Source organism: Aptenodytes forsteri, unplaced genomic scaffold (genome assembly GCF_000699145.1).
Source record: "Aptenodytes forsteri isolate BGI_AS27 unplaced genomic scaffold, ASM69914v1 Scaffold208, whole genome shotgun sequence".
NCBI lineage: Eukaryota > Metazoa > Chordata > Aves > Sphenisciformes > Spheniscidae > Aptenodytes > Aptenodytes forsteri.
The window spans coordinates 1,768,245-1,787,199 of NW_008794963.1; the positions used below are offsets into that span (position 1 = coordinate 1,768,245).

Sequence of the window (18,955 nt, forward strand, 5' to 3'; positions counted from 1 at the left end):
CAACAGCTGGCATGAATTCACTGATACTGATTTGGTTTAATAGTATCACTGAAGCAGAACTAAAGCAAGACCGTCAAAAGATGTAGGAATAGGAAAGCAAAATATCAAGGGAAATATATTAATTAAAAATTCAGAATGAGTTATCTAGATCATTAATAATGAAACATACAGGCATTTGGTTCAAATTAAAAAAAATGAATTAAATTAATATAATTTAAAAGAAAATAATTTGTTGGTGTGATTAACGTCCTTTCTGTGTTTTTAGAGTTTTCACCTCTATGCTCGTGTCCATTCACTTTTCTTCTCTAATTCTCAGGGATATTTGTCCTCTGTAGTGCTGACCAGGAGCAGTTTGGTACCTGTTCACAATTTAAAGAACATTTAATACCTTTACAGATTTTTCCTTCTACTACCTAATTTCTCCAACCATTGACTTGTCGGTTTAGATTGCAGACTCTTGCAGGAAGCTGTATGACCCAGTCTTGTTTGAGACCTGCAGGTGTTACCACTATGTTAGTAATTAATACCAACAGTAATAGTGAGCTTTGGCTTAACCACAGGAAGAAAACTTCCAAGCTGATTTCTGCGATTTGGGTTTTCCTCTATTGGATCTTTAAGTATAAATCCTGCTTGTTTGTTTGTTATTCATTCATAAATAAGCACATATTACATCAGACTGTTACAACATTATCTTTTTAAGAATCGATTGCTGTTTTGCACTGAAATGAGATGTCCAAATCATGTATAAATTATTAATGGTATAATTATATAATTTTTCTTCTGTATGTGTTGTAAACATTTGTCCCCTTCTTAGCTTTTCACTTATTTTTCTTTGGTATCCAGGGACAATCAGACTAGACAAATACAAGATGCTGTTTCAAACGTGGAAAAACATTTTGGTGAATTGTGCCAAATATTTGCTGGATATGTACGTAAAACTGCCAGACTACGAGACAAAGCAGATCTTCTAGTAAATGAAATATATGCATATGCAGCTACAGAGACACCAAACTTAAAAGTTGGACTGAAAAACTTTGCAGATGAATTTTCCAGACTTCAGGATTATCGCCAGGCAGAGGTACAAAATCAAAGCTGTACATGTTGTGTTTGCCATCTGAACTTTTCAGTTACTTATCTGTGATTAAAAGGGAAAAGATATACTCTGCAATCATGAGAGAAACATAGGATAAAACACTTTTAAATGTATTAGTGGCAGAGCAGGATAGGCTGCCAAAGCATTCATCATTTACTCTGCTAATGACATAGTGAAAACTGCCTGTGATTAGTCCTGTTGAAGTCAGTGAAACTATCCGTATGAGCACTCACAGAATTTGAGACAGAGCAAGTCTTTTATTGGTCTTAGGCTTTGGATTATGATTTATGGTTAATAAAGTGTTCTTTTAGTTTTGTGACTTGAGTTGTCTAGCACCAGCTGAGTTAAAATCAGTCATTTTCCTTTTGCTGAGTCTGTTATCAGAAGCAGTATGGAAGAGAATACTAACCAGAAACCTTCACTGGGCACTGGCAGCCCCTCTGAGGTACTATCAGGGACCACTGTAGATTTCATAAGTCTGTAGTTCAACACTAAAAGTACAAACTTGATCTGGACCACGTGTGACAATATAGTCACATTTCTGCTAGGTAAGTGAGAGTGTAAAGAAAGGTGGTTATGCCACTTACACACCTATGTGCGGGGCCAGTCAAACCGTAACTTATGATCCAGAATTCCAAATGCTGAGATTTAAGAAAAAATAAATTTGTTCACATGTACTGAGACTGGTTTTTGGAGTACATATCTATTCTTTCAGTAAGGCATAGAAAATTCCCGTCTACAGTTTTGAAAAGCTAAGAACCATTATAATTTAAAAAAGAGACTGAAGTAGTTGACATTCTTGATGTTTTCAGATAGGACTTTTTTTTTTTTTAAAAGAAGCATTGCAAGTCATCTTTCTATATTAACGAGGTAGAAAAGAAAACCTTTTAAAAGAAGTTATTCTATGAGGTATCTAGTCTACTAAGTAGAGGGTTTGAAAAACAAGAAATACACATGGATCTTTAACAATTTATTTAGGGCCAGATTTTTAAGAAGTAATAAGAAATCCAAGGGTGTAGATAGTGTGATTTTTATTTTTCTTCCATGAGCTCTTATGCATCTGGCTCCAGCTGAGCCACACATAGGTCCTTATGCTTCAATTGATGTAATAGCAATTTATCCCTCTGTTAATGGGCGTAAATTTATATTATGGCCAAAGGTGTATGTGAGGTCAGACTACATGATATCTCTGTCCGTTTTCACCTTTGAACTATGAATCTGTAATTCTGAGGTATCTATGTAACAACTTGAGTTTTGCTTCTTTCAATTTTTATGTGTGTTTTTAAAACCTGACATTTGGCCTACATCCTCCTACCACGCCTGTCCCCAAACCACCACTGCCCTTTGAAGGAGAAAAGGCAGAAGCAGCAAAGGACAAGAGAAGCTTTTAGCCTTTAAATCAAGTTCTCCTTTGCTCATGAAAACCAAATAGATAATCTCAGCTTTATTTCTTTTGGGCATCAGGTTAGTTAACAGTTTTCATATATATTGACAATGTGGGCAAGAGAAAATTAGCTTATAAGGGTTATCGATTTCTGGTCTTCAGCTGCAGTGCTAGATATATAAATGCTGAGGTGTGAGGTACTTCCACAACATGTAGAAGGGTTAAGTAAGAAAGACGGGCAGGTTATTTGGTATATCTGTATCACGTGCTTCATTTAGAGCCTTACTGCCCTATTCCATTCTATTCTGTTGATAGTTTAAGTGAAATTGTTTGACAGTGTACTGGTAGAGTGTAGTAAAGGCGAAATGTTTGCTCAGTTGGCATAGATTTTGGCTGACTGGTGACTGCCAGTTAAGAGGGGAGTGTAATGTCTATCCCTTCCTAGTAGAGGTATGCACCTTGTCCTAATTTAGACATAACAGCGATGGGCCAGATGACTCACTGGTCCAAAGTCATCGGCAGCTTATGCTGGGGCCACTCGGGCAGTATTGTCAGTTTTGACAAGCAGGCAGGTCTTATCCTATTGCCTGTCTGACCATATGTAGCTGTTTTTCTAACGAGGAGAACTGAAACTTGGCCTCAAGTTGCGCCAGGGGAGGTTTAGATTGGACATGGGGAAAAATTTCTTTACTGAAAGAGTGGTTAAACATTGGAACAGGCTGCCCAGGGAAGTGGTTGAGTCCCCATCCCTGGAGGTATTTAAAAGACGTGTAGATGAGGCACTTAGGGACATGGTTTAGTGGGTGGTGGTGTTGGGTTGATGGTTGGACTCGATGATCTTAGAGGTCTTTTCCAACCTCAATGAAAGAGTGTTAAACATTGGAACAGGCTGCCCAGGGAAGTGGTTGAGTCCCCATCCCTGGAGGTATTTAAAAGACGTGTAGATGAGGCACTTAGGGACATGGTTTAGTGGGTGGTGGTGTTGGGTTGATGGTTGGACTCGATGATAGAGGTCTTTTCCAACCTCAATGATTCTATGATTCTATGAAACAAAAATTCAGGTGCACCACTCTGTGAGAGCATTCATGCATTTTACACAACCTGTTGTTGGTATTTTTAATATATTCAGTACCTACAATGCTGTTTCCATTATTTTTAAGAACAGAAGTGTTGCGTTTCGTACAGTATGTTTGATAGCAAGGATGTCTTAGTCCATAATCAATCAACAAGTGTAGAGTAAATACATTGATCTTTAACTTTAGATAGAAAGCTACAGATCTCCAAGATGCAGTGTTTTAGTACTCAATTGTTAGAATCTCCGTGTTTTATTTATCGTGATGTATTGCCCATGAAGAAAAAGGAATTCCACTAGAAATCAGCTTGAGCTCCTCAAAATATAAATGATTTTTATAACTGGTTAATTTAATTGAGACTGGTTTTTGCAATATTTTTAAAACCTCCATCCCGCTATATTTTCAGCATATATGGGCTAAATTCCTAATGAGTCACTAGTAAATTAATTGTTTCCTGTTTCTGCACACCATAGATGTGGATGATTTTAGTGACCTTGTGATTTCTCTTGTAGGTTGACAGGCTTGAAGCCAAGGTTGTTGAACCTCTGAAAAGTTACGGGACCATAGTGAAACTTAAAAGGGTAGGTTAAACACCTCTTTTCTCACAAGGTACATTTTGATGTTCTGGCCACTCAGTTGAAAACTTCTGCTTTACAGGGGGGAGTGGTTCTGATTTTTCATATTGCAGTAATCGGTCTAACTAAATTATATAGTAATACATCTGAATTGAAGCTACATATATGTTGGAGGAATCCCTGAATCCCTCTCTGTCCTGCAAAGTCATCAGGATGACCTAAAGATACACAAAAAACTGAGGTCTCTTTATTCACTATATTCTGGAAACAGTGTATACAGGGGTTTCAAATATTCCCACAAAATATCTGTAAATTTCTTTTCTCGAGGAGGGATAAGCTTGAGCAAGTAAATTTTAATAAGCAGATACTAGTTTATAGGATGAAATTAGTTCTTCGTAAAACTTATATATTACATAGGGGATACCTTTGTCCTGTAAACTCAAATCTGTAATTGATGTATATATCTATCATAATCTATATAAATCAAAAGGTAAAATGATCTTTATTTGATGGTATTTTACATACAAAAATCTTACAGCGTGTTCATCATGGTTAATTTGAGTACATTGTGGCATTGCATCTCAAACTAGCATTTTTCATATGTTTTTGTTCTTGTATCTTTTCAATACGGTGGACAACCGAGTACAGTGTTTGGAGCGTAACTACACAGCTATCTCACTTGGTTGTTAGAGAAACAATTATGAAGGAAATGCATCCTGCACTTGAGTGGTACTACATGTGGTAGTCCTTAGCAGAGTTGTAGGCTACAGAGCCTGTATCCTAGAATTTGGTATCTTAACAGTCACTCTGAAACCCAGTTTGTGAGACCTAGAACTAACTGAGTATTCCATAGGATATAAACGTTGAGGGTGGAAGGCAAGTTTCATGTGTTTGTGGCAGTAGCGTTGCTGAGGAGACGCAGAGCTGTACAGCAGTGCCTGGGGCTTCTGAAGCATTGAAGATACTGTCTTGAGGTGCACTGCCACTGATAGCCAGTAAATGCTGAGAACAGAAGCAACTGAAGCCGGGTCATCCCTCTCAACAGTGAATGGCATTTCCTGTTGTCTTTGCCTTTCAGAATGCCAGAAAGCATTACATAATGTTTATCTTAGCTACAGTGAGGAGTACAAGAGCATTCTTAACTGTAGATGGGATTAACTATTTTATCAATGTACCTTTGAACTAAAGAGAGACTTCACTACAGATGTAGGCCATTAAATGATTTTATTTTTTCCCCCCTGCCCGTTACCATAAACCTTGGTTAAAAATTCAGCTGTCTGGTCTTCCGTTATCATCTCTAAACACTGGGACATTTCTAGTGAAAAAGGAAGTTTTGTTACTCCTGTAAAGCTGGCACAGGGTGCTAGCTGTAGGACTGCTTTACCTGTAACTACATTAGCTGATTAAGTAAAACCAGACAGAATATGTTTGGGTTTTTTTTACAAAGGGGTTGTTCTCACTGCTACTTACTGGATCTGTTCCAGGGTGTACACAAACTATTTTTGTGCTGTATCTAAAAAGAACTGTTGCTATTTCTGTGGGGTAAGACATCAATGTCCTGTGATACTAAATGCTTTAAAGAAGCCCAGGTCAATGAGAATAATGTTGCCCTTTAACTGCTGATGCAATAAAATTGTTTCATTCACATGTCCTGGCTTACTACACTGAGTAGCTCTCTGGGGCAGGATTTGGCAGCTTCAGTGGAAGCTAGTATAATATTCTTGTCCTGTAATGCAGCTTAAATGTAGGATTTTAGGATTTCTTTCTGTTTCATTGTTCTACATATCAATCTTTACTTTTCTGCTTTTTGGCAACTCTGTTCCTGGTTCCTTTTCTTCATATAAAACAGGACATCATAAAACCAAGGTGATCCACCTGCAGAAGAAAGGACTGGTTTGCTTTAATAACTTCCGTGACTAAAGCAGGTAACAGTACAGTGATGAGGATCTGCCAGCTCATTGTCTGTTGGAAGGACTGTAGCTATACTTCTGTATGGTTTGAAATTAGATGGCTGACCAGAGTTCTTACGTGTGACTTGAATTCATAGTTGAAAGCCAGAGGGACTATGAATAATTTTATATTCTCTGTACCTGTCCTTTTTCTCACTGGCTATTCCATTCCATTTCTCCTTGGGTGTAATTAAAGCATATTTTCCAAAAACATATCAAATCTTGGTCTGAAGACACTGGAGGGGAATGTAGGACTGTTTGTGGTAGTTAGTGGTTAGTTGATGTTTGTGGTGTTTTGTTTTAAATGAAAGACCTCACCTAATCTTTGGTTCTTGTTATATGTTCCACTGAGATTAAAGAGCTCTGTGATGCTCTGTTTTTTTTTTCTGGTTGAAGGTATTTAGATGCTAGTAAAACCCATGTTTCATTCTTTTCAGTTAGCTAATAATGTAGACCTTAATTCTTTCACCATAATGGCATTTTCCCCAGCTTTTGAATATTTTTTAAATGGGTTTTTTTCTGCATCCTTTTCAGTTTTTCAACATCCTAGACAAAATGTGTTTGTAACTGTGCCCTACCTTTGTATATCCAAAACTTGTATATAGCTCCACCACTATAGCCACAGTAGCACCAGATCTTTGTCAGGCTTTGGCTAGCAGAGAAGTATGCTTGATGGCTGTTGTTGCTACAGAGAACAGAGGTAGAGAAGGGAATAGTGCAGTCCCTGTAGGTATTTCCAAAGTCGCTATGTGCTAGAAAGAAAATACGGAATTTTACAATGGTAACTCTAGTGGTTTCCTTAGCATTCTCAAGTATACTTTGCATGAAGGTCAGAACCCTTTCAGCCACAGTGCTAAATCTGATTGACTGTTTTAAATGGGTCTATAAAGTCAGTGCTGTTAACAGGGCCTAGTCATCACATAACACTAAACATGCAGCTGTTAACATTAGATACAAAATTGCTTTGTTCTATGGCAAAAATAAATATGTTTTTCTCTTCTCTTTCTCTACCTTTAATTTAAAATTTAAAATGTAAAGCAATAAATGTTTTTTCTATTATTGCTTTTCTTGCAGCCACATGGTTTTCATAAAGGAGAAAGCCCTTTCCAGCAGTCTTTCAGATGGCCTTAAAGATGGTGTAAATTCCCTTTTGAAGGAACAGCAGCAAAATTAGTGTTGATGGGCTAAAGATGCAATTGTTTTTATTATCAGAAACCAGCTCTGTGTCCCTAAAGTTGAAGCAAAATGACAGTCATATACATAAGGACATACAAACAGACAGTAAGGATAGAAACAACGAAGAAACTGCATGTTTTGATCCTGACCTCATGTACAGACTCATTGAAGAAACACAGCACTCTGAAACTTGGCACGCTTGTGGTTGTCATTGACTAGTGATCTGGTCACAGGATCACAGAACTTTTTGTAAGAGAGACATTCTTGGTTGCATGTCTTTGTGGGTGAAGGAGACCTACAACCATATTAAAATTCTGAAATCCAGGGAAGGAGCACAGACAACTTCCCAAGATTATAGTTTTTAATAGCTTTAATCCACTCCATTCTGGAGTGGTAGATAAATGGGAACTGGTCTTTTTAGAGGAAATGATGGTTTGAAATGCATGCCCAACTCCTGCCTCAGATTTTGTTAGACTGATTCCTTTGGGCTGTATTTCTGCTTGTTCTAAGGTACTGCTCCTTTAAATTAGAGCCATCAAAATTAATGTCATTTCCCATAGCTGGGTCAATGGAGTGATAAATATCTGACTGACAATTTTAGATTCCATGTATGCCAAACTATTTGCAAAACACAGTTTTATAGCATGAACAAGAATTTGAGAGTGGTATGTAAACGTTCCTAAATTGTCACAGATCTTCCTAGAAGTACATCCTACTTCTGCTTTGGAAATGAGGAGCAAAAATATTTATCAACAGTTTCTGCCTTGTCTAGATCAATAAGTTTCATCTTCTCCAACGACATCATTACTAGGATGTATTTTGTTCCAAATGTATTTACACACCTTACTAACTGCATATATAAATATGCAGTTTAACCCTTTCAGCCATGGATTTTCTATGGTACCTTAAGCTCTGTGTAGCAGTTTTTTGTTCTTCAGTAACTTATGATTGGTACTGACTTCTGCCTGTTTTGGTTTTTTCTTACTGTTTTATTTGGTGCCACTTCTTATTTCTAAATGCCACCTTTATGCCATTGCTAAACCTGGAATGTGCCTGTCTTCTTACTGCTTTGGGGATCTCAGCTTTTGACCATCTACTGTACTGTTCATGAAAAGCCGTAAATATCTTTTTCTTTTTTCCCCCACATTCTAAATTATAGTGTGTGCTGCAGAGACTTCTGCAAGGTGCTAAACTCTCTTGGTCCCCATTGACTTCTCTTTCAGGGGATCATTTAACAGGCTGAGATCAGTAAAATCTGGTTTTGTTTAAAGCAGAAGTTTTGTTCATGTTTTCTAGGCAATGCATCTATGAAGAAAAGTGCATTTTGTGTTATCCTAGATCTATTTCAAACATGTCTAAAACATTTTATTTCCAGGATGATCTTAAAGCAACTTTAACAGCAAAGAACCGAGAAGCCAAGCAATTATCTCAACTGGAAAAAACACGTCAGCGGAATCCATCAGATCGACACATTATTGTATCCTGTATTTCTAATGGCTATAAGAAATATTTTTAAAATTTCTCAGGAATTAAACTATTGTGTTTAGAAAGTGATAAGAGAAAAATGCTCTTTAGAGGGACTGCTTCCTATGTTGATGCTGAATCTTTTCTTAAACTTTATGATGAATTACAGCTTATAATAGCTGCTTTGTTACTCCCTATTTGATTGAAAAGAAACTACAAAGTATTTGATATGTTTATGCAAGAGAGGTAGGCATTTGGAGGCATCTAGGAATTTGGAGGTTTTTGAAAATAAGTGTAATCAGACAACTCCTCTTTTACTTCTGTGGATTTTTTGTTTTATTGTTTTTCTCCCTGTCATTTTGGTGGTTGTTGTGCTTCCTTGTACCTAGATGAGGTATAAGTTTCTTCCATCTCACAGTTCCATAAGCTGTGAGATGAAGTGTGAAAGGAAAAGTTGTTACTCGGTTAGTAGAATACTCAGCCAGACTACTCTTCCTTTCAAAAGACCAGTGACCCTCCCCAGTATACTGTTCTGTATCACAGAGGGAAAAATTAAGCTTCCACAGAATTTCCATTAAAATCTCATTGAAGTTTCAAATTCTGAAGGTGTCGGAATCTAGGTCTAGGAAATGCCAAAATAAAGGATCACGGCAATCCTACTTCAGTCCCTTTATGCCTATGTATTATGATACAGCATTTAAGTTCATGATGATATGCTGTTTGTTTTCTCTTACACTCTAGCATTGGACTCAGGAGTGAAGCAGTCCTATTCTTTGTAAGATTTCATCAACTTTATTTCAGAAATTAGGATATTTCTAGTGACTGGGGCATGGGACTGCAGAAAGAGCGACAATGACTGTGATGGTCAAATGCCACCAAGGAGAATTAAATTTTATTTTTGTCTCTGCCAAAGAATTCCCATTTAATATTAATCAAATCAGTTAAATCAAGTGATGAGTAGAGTTCGTCATGTAATAAAGACATGAGGTTAGAACTTGAGCTGTGATGCAGAGTTCTCTTCCATTAGAATTAAGGGAGTAAATGATAACAGTGAGCTATTCTCCCCAAAGGGAGACTGGTCCCATTTTTCTCCCTCTTCGCTAATTCCCAGTTGATTTCATGGGTATATCGCTGGCACCTAGCTTGTTTCTTCTTGTCTCTTTGCTAAGCTACTCCCAAATATCCTTCTGTGGCTTAGCTTCTTGTAACACCTGTGTTTTCTGTACTTAAGACTTTGCCTGAAGAGTTATTAAATCTCAATACAGTCTGGTTTTGCATATGGCCAAAGGCACCAAACGCTACATATTTGCATTTTAAAGTGATCAACACAAAACGCATAAAAAGTATTGGGAGCAGGAATATGTTCATTTGCTTTTGAGGATGTATGCAGGTCAGCTTTTAGGTCTGAGAGAGGCTGCACCTTGTTTGTTAGCACGGCTGTTAGGCTCCAGCAGTGGTTCTCTTATTCTTGAGCAACTGTGATGTTTCAGCAGCTAACAACTTTGGCCACAGATAGCAAAGGATCTGTACTCACGCCCAGATTTCAAGTCCATCTTATAAAATGTGGGGGTAGTACAGCTTTGAAAAGAAAACCTTACCAGTTTTTTTTTTAATATAAAAATGCATTTTTTTTAAATCAAAATTGATTTTTTTTTTCCTGAAATGGTCTACCTAGGTTGTCTGATTTTTTATTTTTATGGTTTTTTAATAAATAAATAACCAAACCCTCAGTCCAAGACAAACAGCTGTCCTGAAATATTTTGGCCTGGATACTTGAATTCTAGCAAAGCTATAACAAACTGTAAGTAATGTCTTACAGCAGGACGCTTCAGACAAGATAATAATAGCACCCTCCAAGTATACAGAAGTTTTGAAATATGTGAGGTAAATACTTCACAATATATTAAAAGTAGATGTGAAAACAGATACTTTTATGAATAGTGATTGTTGTTTTGCCATTTTTCCTTTACTAATATTTCCAGTCACAGGTGAGTGTTACAGAAGAGAAAATATCAAACTGCTGTTGTGCAAACTATGCAGGTTCTGCAAGTTTAGACATTTCACTCTACAACAAACAAAATTCCTTTCCCAACGCATCTGCGCACAAAATCTGGCCAGTCTATTCAAGATAGATTGAGATGTATTTGATTATCATAGAAATAACATACTGTATTTGTATGTGTAATGGCTGCTTATGCATAACTGCTGCCTTCATTTACAGAGAGTGACTGATTGTAATAATTGAGAATATACAAAACGTCTTTTCTTACGCTGTTTTCCTCCTGTGTTTTGGGCAAAATCAAGAAAGGGAGATGAACATGTGACTTTGTGTACTACTAAAGATCATTACCAATGTTGTTTGCCCAGTAATGGCAGAATTGTGTCTATGACTTTAAGCCGTTTTTGTAAGGAGATTGTTTCAAATTCATAATCCTGTAATGTTATCAGATTTTAATCAAAGAAAAAGAAGGGACAGAGCATGCCTTATGCCTTAGGGTTCCATATACATATAACACTAAAAGCTAGATTATGGGAACTGGGCCTGTGGTGTCTCCATTTATAAAAAAACCAAAAACAAACAAACAAAAAAACCCCTCCTCTAAGTTGCAGTGTTGTAGAAATGGGAAGAATCCTACGTCCTGATCGTAGGATACAATTACTTGATCCATATACTATTTCCAAAGCCCAGGACACAATAGATTCCTGATGATACTCACTTACAGAGCCTGTAAGTAAATACTGTCTTAGTCTATGATGTTTGACCAGTAATGAATGGAAAATAAAATAAATTTAGACCCAAATTTTGCAGTCTTCAAGTGCAAGCTCTTACATCTTTACATTGTTATTTTGTAATAGTACACAGTTCTCAGACTTTACTTAACCAGAATAGCTTCAATATCTTTCTTTAAATGGTAGTGTGTATTTTTATACAGTTCATAGTTATATCTAATTAAAATAATATCTAAAATGCTTTTTGTAGTAACAAAATAAGAAAAACTATATTTATGCATTAGTGATTGGTTGGTGTCTCCCCTTCCCAGTGCCCTATTGAAGATTTTTTTATAAAATATTCTAATAATTTAAAAATACTAAAAATATAAAATACCTGAAATCCTTTTGGATCTTGTCATGGTTTAACCTCAGCTGGCAACTGAGCACCACCCAGCTGCTCGCTCACTGCCCCCCCCCCCGTCCCCCAGCCAGCTTTCCCCCAGTTTATATACTGAGCATGACGTCATATGGTATGGAATATCCCTTTGGCCAGTTTAGGTCAGCTGTCCTGGCTGTGCCCCCTCCCAGCTTCTTGTGCACCTCCTCGCTGGGTGTATGGGAAGCTGGGAAGTCCTTGACTCTAGTGTAAGCGCTACTTAGCAACAACTAAAACATCAGTGTGTTACCACATTATTCTCCTGCTAAATCCAAAACACAGCACTATGCCAGCTACTAGGAAGAAAATTAACTCTATCCCAGCCAAAACCAGGACAGATCTAAAAATGATATTAACTCTAGTCTGCCGATTGAGATACTTAAGGGAGAATTGCATTAGTTCCAGCTGCTGTTCTATTGTCTATTTAAACAATTTATAAAAACTTAGGAAGATGTGGTTCAGCACATGACACTGGAAAAGATTCATTCTAGACCCAGCAGGCTGATCTGCACTTGAAAATAAAGGGTGCTCTAATCCACCACTCTGGCCTGTGCACTCCTGCCCTCTCCTTTACACGAGCTTAAAAAAAAAAACTTAACTTTTCTGAAGGGTAAACCCTTGTGCTGGGTTAATTCCCTGAACCCAGTCACTGTGTCGTTAGCAGAGTGTCAGGGCTGGCTCAGTGGAATTAGCAGATGATTATTACAGAAAATGGATTAGGGCAGCAGGACTTTCCTGACTGGCTGCAGCTAGTCATTTTTCATGTTTCAGATCAAAGTCACAACGGTGCAGAAGGCATCTTTATTTGTTTATTAAGCTACAAACAAATTTACAAATACAGTAACACAGATGTGTAGTATTTTGAAAACCCAGACATAAATGTTTTCACGGCAACTAGAGCAAATAGCTTTGTATCAAATACAGGACTAATTTCACCTTTGTGTTACTTTACCAGGCTGAAAGTGAATTGCAGAGAGCTTCACTGGATGCAACTCGAACAACTCGGCAATTAGAGGAAACCATTGATAATTTTGAGAAACAGAAAATAAAGGACATAAAAGTATGTGTGCTCATGTTTCAGTATATGACATCACATTTCATCTTGCATAGTAAAATTACTGTAGTTACTGTTTGGTAAGATTAGCAACATTTGTTACTAACTTAAGCCTAAATAAATATATATCTTCTGGCATTCATGACTATTTCATAATCCAAATATCATGAACTTTGCAATTAAAAAATCAGTTCATTGATTCATACAGTTTATTGAATTCAGAATTTTCCTGTATCTGATTGTTTAGCATCTGCACCTTCCAACAGTTGCTGTATTCTATTTCACTGGTAGCTGCATTTGTTCATGGAACGATGTATGTGGATTATCAGCAAAATTAACAGAAACAGTGATAAATAAATAATATATTTATCCATGCTGAAATTTCTGTAGGTTACTGCAGTTAAAAGTTTTACTGATGCAGAAAGCGCAAAATGTTCAGTGACTGCAAGTATTCAAAGCTTTCATTTCTCTCTTAAAGTCAAACATTAAGTGGCTTAAGTCCCAAAGACTATAGTCACCGAAAAACACTTGCTTTGTGTGATCTCATATTCAATTATAAAATTGCTGGAGTGAGATACTTTTTTATTGGGGGGGGAAAAAAAGACAGACTAAACAGGAAAGAATGAAAGATGGTTGAAAAACCCAACCAAACCAGCCAGTACTTGATGTTAGAGTAATATGAAAAAGATTGTGTGAGTTGGGAAGATGTCATCATTAAGTGCTTTTTTTATAGATAAAGAATATTTTATTATCTAAAATAAATATCTGTAAATTATAGATATGTATAGCATTTACAGGTCATTTGTCCCCAACCTGTTAAAAAAGATTGCCATCGATAAAGCAAAAATCCCCTGACTACATCTTGCAAATACGTATCGGGGAATATCAAGTGCATTTTCAGCATGCATTTTAGCATTTTATTTATTCCTAATGAGTCTCCGCTTCTCAAGCATTTACTTAGAATTTAGTATGAAATGACAACCACGTAAGTGACAGCCCAGCCAGCGTTTATGTTTAATTTCTAAAATTCAGGTCTGACTACTTAAAACTACTAGGTATCATGCAGTTATTTGTCTCATATAAATACCAAGTACAGAATTCAGTAATTTCTTGTATTTGAAGTGGAAATGTGCTGCATTAAGAAGACCTTTGTTTTCATTTGCTTTTAGAACATATTTTCTGAATTTATAACTATTGAAATGTTATTCCATGGGAAAGCTTTAGAGATATATACTGCTGCCTACCAAAATATCCAAAATATTGATGAAAACGAAGATTTAGAGGTAAGAGTGATTAAGATTTGCTTTTCAATTTACTTACTACATAAAAACAGTTTTCACACTTTGGGGCTATACATGTCCCAGGCAGAAAATGCAACATAGGTTTCAGGTTCCCAGAACAAACTTCTTATATATACCGAGCCCTTTTTTGCACTTCTCCAGCAAGAGCATGCAGGTTTATAAGCTCAGAGATTTTAAAAACAGCGAACAACTGCAGTGGCAATCTAATCTTTCCCACAAAATACAGATAAGAGACTTTTCCTAAATTAACTGCCACTCCAAGCTCAGCTAATCATAGTTCTTAAAGAACACCTCTGCAGTGAATCTCGCTGTGAAGATGCACAGTAAGAGAAAATCTTATGCTGCTCTGATAAGATGTTCTGAAGACTGATTACTTCATTACAAATCTCTCTCTTCTTTCTATTCTGAGTTTTGTTTGCTTGTTTTCATCTTCCAGTCATTGTTTTTTATTAGGCTGTTCTAGAATTAAGAGACATTTGTTACCAAATTGCTTTTTTTGCCTTGTGGCAGTTACAGCTTCCTTTCAAGTCACCCTTTCTGTTCTCCTTGAGTTATAGTCTCTTTTTTCCCAAGACGTGTTTTTCAGTCCTTTATTTATTCTTGCAGTTCTTCTGGATGTTGAGCCTTTAAACTTACTATCATTGAAATGTATGTTGTGTATATGTGTTCAGCTTGTCAAGAAAAGTTGGATCATTTTTGGTCTTTGTTTGTAAATCTTACCAGTCCTAATTTTATTTCTTCTATGACATAGCTCAGGACCAAGGATGGCAGTATTCAGTTAGCGCAAGACATACAAAATCATGATTCTTCAGTGACAGTCCCATTTGAGACTACTTGGTATTTTTACTTCATTTAAACTACGCCATGGCAATTTTGTACTATTCTAGTTTCACAATTAAAATGTCATATGGCACCAATTCAAAAATATCCTTTAAGTCAATACTTTATCTTTCACAACCAGATTTCTAATCTCATTTTAAATTTCCTGTTAATTGGACAATATTTACTTTCCATAAAAATATTGACTGACCATAATTCTACCATCTTCTTTGACTTTATTAATAAAGTCTTGCACGAATAGCTTTATTATATTTAATATCAGGCTGTTAGTCTTACAATTTACTCTTTTTGGCTATTGGAAAGAACTTGTAAATATAATGGATATTACAGTCTCCCCATATTCTAAGGGTTTTCCCAAATTTTCTTGAGCTGCACATCTCCTGAACATTACAGATAAAATTTCTCTGATGCAGCTGTGAGTGGCAGCAAGGATTTGCTTGTGAAGGGGCTAAGAGTTCATCTCTCCAAGAAATGGAGAGCCTGAAGGGAGTTGCTGGGGTTCATACCTCTACGTTAGCCTGAAACCCAGCTACGTATGCTGGTGGGAAACCATTGCAGTTTTCCACTTGTAAATCCCCTCAGATCTCTGAAGAATGTTTACTTGGACCACGTAAGTGTGTTGGTATGTCTCAGGTTGAGCAAGGAGGTTGTTTCAGCTAAAAGCGATCAATCCAAACTACCTCTCTAGAGCAGGTTTAATGGTCCAATGCTGCATTTTTGTTAGCTACAGTCTGGGCAATTGTTAGCTTGCAAGCTGTATCATGGCACCCAAATCACAGCTTTCTTCATTTGAACAGGTTTTTCGGAGCTCACTCTATCCACCAGACTATCAATCTCGCTTAGACATAGTTCGTGCAAATTCAAAGTCCCCCCTGCAAAGAACTGGCTCCTTAAAATCTTCATTGAGGACAGTACAGGTAAGAAAGAAAAATTAAATGCTAGATCACTGTATTAAAAGAATGTCTTAAGTAGAGCCTTAGCTAATGTACATGTACATGGATTCACTATCTTTACTCAGTTCAGGACAGTTACAAAGGTAAAGAGACTTCCAAGGGCATAAAGATCATATTGAGCTTTTAATAACGCAGCTTCTAAATATCATTTTTATTTGAGGAAAAACAAAATGAGCTTTTAAAGCTGTGTTGTTTACTTTTGAAAAATGCCATTTCCAGCGATACTATTTCTTTCATCATCAAACTGTGGCATCTTGCAGAGAAAAGATCTAGGAGCTTATTGGTAACAGAAGTGACCTTCTTTAAATAACACTTGCATGTTCTTACTCTCAGTATCCAGATTCTAGAGTGTGGATTCTCTACCAGATCCTAACTCAGACTAGTGATACCTCCTAGCAGCAGAGCAAACCCATGACCAACAGATCTTTCCTTTTATACTCTGAAAATTCAGAGCAGGTGAGGAAGAGGAGGATGATAAAAATAAGTGGAACATGGAGAAAGTGCCACTGCTTTTGAACCAGCTACCTTGCAAAAATCATTGACAGTTGTTTGCAGCAGTAAACTTGCAGACATTGCAAAATGGCTAAATTATTTTTTCTTTATTGCAGCCTTAGTCCTGTAACTAAGATGCTTCTTACCAGTGTTTCAGTTAAAGACAAAGATGGCCAAATTTAAAATGTACACATCCCACTTCTCTTCTTTGGATAGAATCATGCATTGATATTGTCATACTAAAAAGTTTTCTTGACTTCATACACACCATTACCCCTTCTCTGCTCTCAACACAGAAAGGATCCATTATTACAGTTGAGTTATTCTGTTGTTGAAAGTATGAGTCGTGCCATCTGACGATAAAAGAACCCAGTGATTCAGTGCATGAAGACCAACCTTGACTTTGAATGTTGCCTGTCCTCTCTATCAAACAAGCAAATTTCACATTCAAGCTACTTCAGAAAATGTTTACCCATTCATTTTTTTGAAGACCAGAGGAAGCTGTCAAAAATCTGTTGCCATCTTCCTTGAGAACTTCCTGCGGTGCTGTAAAACTGTATCAAGGGTGTAGAAGCATCTGTAATTACTTTGAGGTGCTACAGATAGCTATGTTTTGGACTCCCTTCAAAAAAACCGCAAAAAACACCAAAAAAACAGAAAACTGAATGTATGTACACTGATTTCTCTCAGAGATGGAGTGGAACTCCATTTTGACTAACTTGCAAGTTTACCTTGCTCCAGTAAGGTCCAGTCTACCTGGACTTCAGTAAGGCCTTTGACACTTTTTCCCACAGCACTCTCCTAGAGAAGCTGGTGGCTCACGGCTTAGACAGGTGTACTCTGCGCTGGGTAAAAAACTGGCTGGATGGCTAGGCCCAAAGAGTTGTGGTGAATGGAGTTCAATCCAGTTGGCAGCCGGTCACGAGCGGTGTTCCCCAGGGCTCAGTTTTGGGGCCAGTCTTGTTCAATATCTTTATCAATGATCTGGATGAGGGGATTGAGTGCACCCTCAGTAAGTTTGCAGATGACGCCAAGTTGGGTGGGAATGTTGATCTGCTCGAGGGTAGGAAGGCTCTGCAGAGGGACCTGGACAGGCTGGACCGATGGGCCGAGGCCAACTGTATGAGATTCAACAAGGCCAAGTGCCGGGTCCTGCACTTCGGCCACAACAACCCCATGCAATGCTACAGGTTTGGGGAAGAGTGGCTGGAAAGTTTCCTGGCGGAAAAGGACCTGGGGGTGTTGGTCGACAGCCGGCTGAACATGAGCCGGCAGTGTGCCCAGGGGGCCAAGAAGGCCAATGGCATCCTGGCCTGTATCAGAACTAGTGTGGCCAGCAGGAGTAGGGAAGTGATCGTGCCCCTGTACTCGGCACTGGTGAGGCCGCACCTCGAATACTGTGTTCAGTTTTGGGCCCCTCACTACAAGAAGGACGTCGAGGTGCTGGAGGGTGTCCAGAGAAGAGCAACGAGGCTGGTGAGGGGTCTGGAGAACAAGTCTTATGAGGAGCGGCTGAGGGAACTGGGGTTGTTTAGCCTGGAGAAAAGGAGGCTGAGGGGAGACCTCATCGCTCTCTACAACTACCTGAAAGGAGGTTGTAGCGAGGTGGATGTCGGTCTCTTCTCCCAAGTAACTAGCGACAGGACAAGAGGAAATGGCCTCAAGTTGCGGCAGGGGAGGGTTAGATTGGACATGGGGAAAAATTTCTTTACTGAAAGAGTGGTTAAACATTGGAACAGGCTGCCCAGGGAAGTGGTTGAGTCACCATCCCTGGAGGTATTTAAAAGACGTGTAGATGAGGTGCTTAGGGACATGGTTTAGTGGGCATGGTGGTGTTGGGTTGACGGTTGGACTCGATGATCTTAGAGGTCTCTTCCAACCTTAATGATTCTATGATTCTCCTAGACCTCTCTTTTACCTATAACTTCAGATGTTAACGTTCTCATAACCTCTCACTCGAATATCTGAAAAGAACAGGAAGTCATCTAGACCTAGAGGGAGAATGCAATACATTTCAAAATAATGTCATCTTACTGGGCTATGCAGTGTATCTGCAGAGGAGGATCACATGGCAGAAAAAAGGGGTGGAACACCCTGCTAATGCAGTCACTATAGGGCAGTAAAGAAGCAGGCATCCTGTTCTGCGCACCCCACCACGCTGCCCTTTCTGATTCTGCAAATAGTATGTTGCATCAGGATCAGTACCTTGAGTTACACTAAGGGCTCTAATCTCTGGAACCCACCAAACATCTCACTAGCAAAAAATGCTGCATTCAGAAAAACCTTCAGGTGACTTGTTTTACCTTTCTGTGGATCTTTCACTGCCAACGTTTTCACAAGTCTGGTTTCATGCTACATAATAACTTACTGACCATAATGCAGTACTTTGGAATTTTCAGTTTAAAGCAGTATAAATAATATGGTAAGCAGTTCACAGAATCACACAGACTAAG

General features: G+C 38.0%; 1 protein-coding gene across 1 annotated transcript in view; it reads left to right on the forward strand.

Moving 5' to 3' along the window:
* Positions 1 to 18,955, forward strand: part of FAM92A (family with sequence similarity 92 member A) — a 32,624-nt gene that overhangs the window by 9,485 nt on the left and 4,184 nt on the right. The window contains exons 3-9 of the mRNA XM_009275501.1: positions 815 to 1,078; positions 4,063 to 4,131; positions 8,626 to 8,727; positions 10,697 to 10,702; positions 12,818 to 12,922; positions 14,086 to 14,199; positions 15,855 to 15,974. Coding sequence (XP_009273776.1) covers positions 815 to 1,078; positions 4,063 to 4,131; positions 8,626 to 8,727; positions 10,697 to 10,702; positions 12,818 to 12,922; positions 14,086 to 14,199; positions 15,855 to 15,974 — 780 coding nt within the window. The remainder of the gene's footprint in view (positions 1 to 814; positions 1,079 to 4,062; positions 4,132 to 8,625; positions 8,728 to 10,696; positions 10,703 to 12,817; positions 12,923 to 14,085; positions 14,200 to 15,854; positions 15,975 to 18,955) is intronic.